General features: G+C 41.1%; 1 protein-coding gene across 1 annotated transcript in view; it reads right to left on the bottom strand.

The window, feature by feature from the left end:
* Positions 1 to 1,676: 1,676 nt before the first annotated feature.
* Positions 1,677 to 7,663, bottom strand: part of LOC111674096 — a gene marked incomplete at its 5' end in the record, with an annotated part of 29,515 nt that continues 23,528 nt past the window's right edge. Inside the window, one exon of the mRNA XM_023433227.1 lies at positions 1,677 to 2,035. Within this exon, the coding sequence (XP_023288995.1) occupies positions 1,677 to 2,035 (359 nt within the window). The remainder of the gene's footprint in view (positions 2,036 to 7,663) is intronic.

The following is a 7,663-nucleotide window of genomic DNA, read 5'->3' as shown; positions in this document are numbered from 1 at the left end:
GTACTCGGACCCCCAATGGTGACAATTCGCACTTAGACGAAGAGGTCACATCAATCGGGTCGAGATTTTAATCAATTTTATATAGACTAATCTGACGTCATAACAAGTAGACATGTCGGAACATTCGCTCGAATGAATCATATTTAATGAGATGTCTTTTTTATTTAGCCTAGACTAGATTCAAGATCACATATTTTTTTGTGAAAAATGAAATTTCACGAGCATCGGGTTCATCTTCGGGGCCTCCATAATCACGAGCTAATGTTTCAAATGATTAGGTGTATCCAGTTTGGCGAAAGCAAGTAATTGTCTTTTTTATTTAGCTTAGACTAGATTCAAGATCGGATATTTTTTTGTTAAAAATGAAATTTCACGAGCATAGGGTTCATCTTCAGGGCCTGCATAATCACGTGCTGAGGTTTCAAACGATTAGGGGCATCGAGTTTTATAAATACTTTTACGTATATATAGAACGACCCTTTCATATCACCTTAAGGACCTGTCATTGTCCCGAATGACGAGGACGAGCAGGGATCTCGAGAGCCGCAAAACCGCAAACGAATCCAGTCGAGTTACTCCCAAGTTTCGGTTGGCAGCGCATCGCTCCGTATAAATTCCCAGCTGGATATACACACTCCTGTTTCCTTAATTTCCATAACTTATTTACCGAAGTCCGAAGTTCGGTAACTGCTTCGAAACCTCTGGCCGAGACCTCGGTTACGCCGAGGGAACTCCGCCAATGACATTTCGAGAACTCCCCTCTAAGGCGGTTTCCATATAACGTTAGCATTATACAAGGCGTTTCAGGGAGGCAACAATGTTCGCAACCGCATCGTGCGTACTTACGGAACTACTTACTCTCCTAATTTGCATATGCTGTTCTAGGATCCTGGAAAGTAAGAGCAAGTCGAAATGCGCGAGGAGACGTTGCTCCAGACTCGCACTTATTTCCCTTCTTTCGTATCACCTTAAGGTGACATGAAAGAGTCAGCCTATATATACACATACATACATACATGCATATATATAAATCCTACGCCGCATCGTTACGTGGAAAAAATTATATTAATTATATAAATTAAAATCATGTGTCGGATCATACGGACCTTATGGCCCTGAAGATCCACATAATACAAGTACATCTGTTCTAAAATTCATATTATCACTTAAAATCACGTGTCTATGAAAATCTACAGTTTTCTATTTCCATCCAACCACATAAAAAAAAAAAATTAAAAACTCAATTCGAAAACAACATTTTATTTGGCGAGCACCCAAAGTGCTCATTGGACCTCTCGTCAGCATTTCAGCGCTCGCCAAATAAAATATTATCTTCAAACTAAGTTTATAATTTTTTTCATTTGATCATATTTAGTATCGTTTCATTTGATTACATGAAAATAGAAAACTGTAGATTCTCATAGACCCATGACTTTAAGTAATAATATCAATTTTATAATAGACATACTTTACGTGGAACAAAATGTGCCACAATTTGTCAATAATATCTGATTTGAGTGTTTAATAAAATGCAAGTACTAACATACCTTGCGAAAATAGTTTCCATTTGTCATTAAAAAAAAAATAATAAAAATTGAATTATTTTTGCAATTCAAGAGAGGAACAAGAGTGTATTTGGGGAAGTGTTTTTTTAACACCTGAAGTGACTTTTGAGGTTATACCGACCTGATGGCACTGAAGATCTCGTGGAAGCCGGTGCCCTGATGACTAGGTGCATCACAGGTTGGCAGGGGGTGCAGCAGGGGCAGTCTATGACAGAGGACGCTGTCGCTGTTCCTCTTGCTGCTGCCGTTGCTGTCGCGATCTCTGTCATTGGGCGGTAATGGACCATTCCCGGAGCCTGGTCCTGGACCCAGTCCAAACCCTAGCGGAAGTCGCGGCAGGGTGGCTGGCCTGGTTAAACTTCCGTAAGCTGTCAAAGCGCCTCTTGGAAGAGAGGAATAGCAGCGGTTTAAGGGTAGCGTGCCCAGGGTGCTCGATGCACATCCGCTGCTGCCAGATCCCGAGCCCGAGCCTGCACAAACAGTCATTTCGTCGCATAACACTGCCAGCCGCAACGTACACACCGCATAAACCGTATACGCACTTAACGCTCAAGAGCACTCAAAACCCGCCTAACAATATTCCGGTATTTGAGCAAGGGGCCCGCTGGAGAACGAGAGCTAACGCCGTTCTAATTAACGTTTCTCCCCCTCGATGCAAATGGATTGTCTTGTACATAACGGGAGAATTGAATGTTGTACGATACAATATGGGTGCAATGGGTATTGATACTCATCTTGGATTTTTTGGGATACCCCTGGATGGCTCATTATGTTCTAATTAACATTTTCCCCCCTCGATGCAAATGGATTGTCTTGTACATAACGGGAGAATTGTATGTTGTACGATACAGTATGGGTGCAATAGATATTGATACTCATCTTGGATTTTTTGGGATACTTCTGGATGGCTCATTATGTTCTAATTAACATTTTTGTCCTTCGATGCAAATAGATTATCTGGTAGATAATGATAGAATTGTACGTTGTACGATACAATATGGGTGCAATGAGTGTTGATACTCATCTTGGATTTTTTGGGATGCCTCTAGGTGCCTCATTACGTTCTAATTAATATTTTCCTCCCTCGATGCAAATGGATTGTCTTGTACATAACGGGAGAATTGTATGTTGTACGATACAATATCGATGCAATGGGTATTGATACCCATATTTAAAGGGTTAAATTTCCTGAATTTCCAAATAAATAGTCCCTTGTCGAGAAGACTCGGTGATTTTCTGACGTGCATAAAGTGGGAACTGGCTGACGCGATTTTTCCAACATGGCGGCGCAGTTCGTTTTAAGATGGCGGCGCAACGACGCGATCCTTTCAACATGGCGACGCCAAAGGAGAATGAAGCCGAAGGGTTCGCGCTGCGCCTTGACATCGCCAGGGACGAAAGGCAAGTTTCGAGTGCATTAAAGTAAATGCGAGGGGCGGTTTGGAGCACATTTATGACGAGAAGCGAAGGGTCAGGGCGAATTGAAAGAGTGGCTCGAGCCGCATTTACGATTCAAGAGGGAAGTCCAGGTGAGCTCCCTGACGTGGCGATAAAATTCTTATGAATCCCTAAGGAGCCCACATTAGGAATTTACAGTGGGACACACACCTAGAGTCCCGTGTAAGCGACTGGCCGATTATGGGATCATATGAGTCTTGCATAGGCAAGATGGCGTCCTCGCCAGGGAAGAATGGCTTTCTGGAATTACCTGGAAGGTCCTTATTCCAAGACCACCGCGGGGAATCGCGAGAAATGGATGGGGAAGTTCCTTGTTAATTAAGTTGTGCGCGGAAAAAAATTATTTGGTTAGCATTACCACAGCAAGGTGGCTAAAATGAGGGGATCACATGAGTCTTGCATACGCAAGATGGCGTCCTCACCAGGGAAGAATGGCTTTCTGGGATTACCTAGGAGGTCCTTATTCCATTATCACAATTCTCTTCCTGACCACTCTTCCCTTTTCGCGTGGTTCAGCACCTCTAATGATCGTGGGAAATTTTTCTAATGAATTAGAAAATACTCTTAAACATTGGGATCCACTTTGCCAGGATTGGGAGGAGGGAGAATCGCGAAAGAGACGTTCAGGAAAGTGGTGGAGTACCGGGTTGATGGAAAAGGTTCTTCGGGAGCATCGCCGATCGATGGATTTGCGATACATTTGCATATGGTATGTTGTATGACGTTATGTCAAGGAGGCTCCCTGCACGCGGCACGGTATGCTCTTATCCATCGTCTTCCATCATACTTACCTCGGAGGTACGTACGGAAAGTTTAATGTTCTGGACCGGCTGGAGATAAATCCAGACAGTAAACTACTCCGGATTCAGCCTTTCGGCCCGTCTTCCTCGCCTCTCATGATCGCAGGAGAGACTCGGAAGGGGCAAAAAGGAACGAAAAGTCTACCGTAAGAAGTCACCTCGAAAGATTCTCCAGGAAGAGCAAGAAAACTGCCCAGGGAGGTCACGGTTTGGAAATGAAGAAATATAAACGTAGAAAAATAAATCGGTTCATCGAATGAAATAGTTTCATTTGGTTAATTTGCAGGATTGGCGTAAATCGGTTTATTTTTTTTTAATAAAGAAATGGAAGAAAATAGAAATATACACGCAGAGGAATAAATCGGTTCAGCGAATGAAATCGTTTCATTTGGTTAATTTGCAGAATTGGCGTAAATCGTTTTTTTTTTTAATAAAGAAATGGAAGAAAATAGAAATATATACGCAGAAGAATAAATCGGTTCATCGAATGAAATCTTTTCATTTGGTTAATTTGCAGGATTGGCGTAAATCCGTTTTTTCTTTTAATAATAAAAATAAATGTAATCGTAACTCAAGGATTTCGATTATTCGCCGGATCGCGGGAGGATAGCGATAAGCCGTAATCGCGATAATTTGGAATAAAAAAAAATTATATCCAGGGCCGAGTTGGGACTTTGGATAAACGTTAGGTGTGTATATAGGGAGCGTAAATAAAGATAAATGTAATCGTAACTCAAGGATTTCGATTTTTTGCCGAATCGGGGGGGATCGCGATAAGCCGTTCGACGGCGGGATCTGATCCTTGATACATCCTTGAAGGATCTCCCACGTCCTGCGTTAACGAGCGAGGGTGTAGAAAAGAATACACGGGAGGGCCGAGGGGAATCCGATTATCCCGGATCTCCAGGAGATCCCCGAGTATCCGAGACGATCCCGGTCTCAAGGGTGGACTCGTTCGAGGCGAACAAACTTCGGGGAATATCTCCGGGATATCCTTGGAATATCCTCGGAATATCCTTGGAATATCCACTGTTCGCCTCCGAATCGCTCCTTGAAAGGGAGAGCCCCGAGTGATTCAGGGCTTTATAATTGTCCCCTCCACGGGCCGCGAAGGAACGGCAACAACAACAAGAACAAGCCGAACAGTCGCGGGATTACTACCCTCCGACACTTGGCAAACTCTCGTTTGTCTAAGTGAACGAGACTGGCTGGAACACCGGGACGGAAGGATGAGTCGAGGACTCATTTAGATATCTCTGCTGGGGAGGATTGCCAGGCGTTGTAACGAGTAAACCAAGTAGGGCTCTACACCTTCAGGGAAATGCCGGTTCGCTGTAGGGCCTCGAAAAACCGATAAATTATTTCATTTATGTAATTCTCCTCTCTACGCGTTTGCCACCTGTTAGTGAAATTGTACGAGGCGTTCGAAATGATGCATCGAGTCTTATGGATGCTGAGGAGAACTTATTAATGATAAGGCTCGATTTTGTGACAAAATGAATATTTAAAATAATTAAGGATAAGAAAACAAAACAAGTTTGAAAAATAGGAACACCTTGCAGGGCTCGGAAAACCGAGAAATTATTTCAATTACGAAATTATTGATACTTTGTATTATAGGCACTGCTTGATGAAATTGTATGACGTGTTCGAAATGATGCATCGACTCTTATGGATGCTGAGGAGAACTTATTAATAATAAGGCTCGATTTTGTGACAAAATGAATATTTAAATTAATAAAGGATAAGAAAACAAAACAAGGTTGCGAAAGTTTGAAAAATAGGAACACCTTGCAGGGCTAGAAAGGCTGATATATTGTTTGGATTATGAAATTATTAATACTTTGTATTATAGGCACTGCTTAATGAAATTGTACGAAATGATGTGTCGAGTTATACGGACCTTGAAAAGAACTTATTAAAGTTAAGGCTCGATTTTCATAAAGATGAGAATGTTTAAATTAATCGAAGATAAGAAAACAAAACAAGGTTGCCAAAGTTTGAAAAAGAACATAATAAAAATAAGATTCGATTCTGAAAAGATGTATTATTGAAATTGCGTATCGAATAATATGGATGCTGAAGAGAACCTACTAAAAATAAGGCTCGATTTTGTGAAAAAAGAATATTTAAGTTAATCGAGGATAAAAAACAACGCAGGATTGCGAAAGTTTAAAAACTGACGACACCTCGGAGGTATAAAAAAAAATCCAATAAATTATTTCCAGGGCGAAATTCTTGATACTTCGTATTGCAGGCACTTCTTATTGAAAATATATGTGGAGGTGGAAATGATGTATCATAACCTTTATGGATATTGAAGAGTACATACAAGAGCTGGCTGGAAAGTAAAGTCCAATTAAACGCATCGCGAAACGCGAGATCGTTTAAATAAATCGAGGATAAGAAAGCTTAACACAGGACTGCGAAAGCTTGATAAGTGGCAACACGCTGCAGAGGTTCGGAAAGCCGATAAATTATTTACAAAATTTTCCTTATCATATATTAGACCCCTGTTACAAGAAACACGGGCCATTAGAAATGACTTATCCACCCATCGTCCCGATCGCTAAATTATTATTAATTTATTAGCGAGCATTATTCGCGATCATATGCATAAAATAATCTAACGCGTTGACAAGTTACAATGAAACGGCAGGACGTTATATGCAGGTCATTTACATATTTTCCGATAGTCAATAATCGAGGTACCGTGTACGTCATTCCAAGGCAAGTGGTTATGAACTTTTTTGTGGCGACAACGAGAGTTGGACATTAAAGTGACAATACTCGAGGTAGCAGTAATCGGCGAAGGTTGAAAAGCCATTCGATGACCGGATGTCATTCGAGATATCTCCTAATGAACTCCCATACCCTGGTTTAATGAATAGTGGACGTAGGAGGGATATAGCCGAAGGATCGTTGAAGAGGAATTCGATTACGGCGTCTCTTCGGCACGGCCACGGTTCTCCTCCAAATTGGCCTTGGAACTCTCGGGTCCATAATTGCCCCTCTAAGGACCAAGATCCCCGTAATTTGGAAACAAGTTTAAAAAGTCTTGCTTTTTCCTTCGAGAACCCGTTCATCTCCGAGGTACTCTTCCAGATTCCCGGCCCGTAACCTTCGACGCGTTATGGATGCCGAAGAGCATCTTCAGCAGTGGGCTAATAACAAAGTCCAGTTTAACGATTTATTCCCTGAAAAGTGCCTCGTATATAGGATCTTTTAAATGAATCGAGGATAAGAGAGCTCAAGGTATTAGCCTGTTGTAACACTTAAGATGATATGAAAGGCGCTGCGAAATTTAATCGACGTCGAGAAATTAAAATTCATCTATACCCGTTTTGGTGGGCTAATAACAAAGGCCAGTTTAACGATTTATTCGTCGGCAAGTGCCTCGTACCTGGGATATTTTAACGCTATTTCTACCAAAGGTGTCAAAAAGTTTAATAATTCTTTCTCAATTAATGTTTTGAGTTCTCGTATAATAATTGTTAAATTTATTTAGCGGTATCATTCTCCTCCAGCTCATCAAAACCTTTTGGTCGAAATAGGTATACACAAAATCGTGGTCCATGATAAATAAATCAATTTTAGATGAAAAATAAAATTTCACGATCATCGCGATCTTCTTTAGGGCTTCCATAATCACGAGCTAAACTTTCAAATGATATAGGTGTATCCAATTTGGAAAAATCAAGAAAATGTCCTTTTTATTTAGTCTAGACTAGACCCAAGATCACATTTTGTTGTAAAAAATAAAATTTCGCGATCATCGCGATCTTCTTTAGGGCTTCCATAATCACGAGCTAAACTTTCAAATGATTAGGGGCGTCAAGT

The sequence above is a fragment of the Orussus abietinus genome, unplaced genomic scaffold (genome assembly GCF_000612105.2).
Source record: "Orussus abietinus isolate OABI.00-Male unplaced genomic scaffold, Oabi_2.0 scaffold617, whole genome shotgun sequence".
Lineage (NCBI taxonomy): Eukaryota > Metazoa > Arthropoda > Insecta > Hymenoptera > Orussidae > Orussus > Orussus abietinus.
The sequence above is the reverse complement of the archived record's forward strand: the minus strand, read 5'-3'. Positions and strand labels throughout refer to the sequence as shown.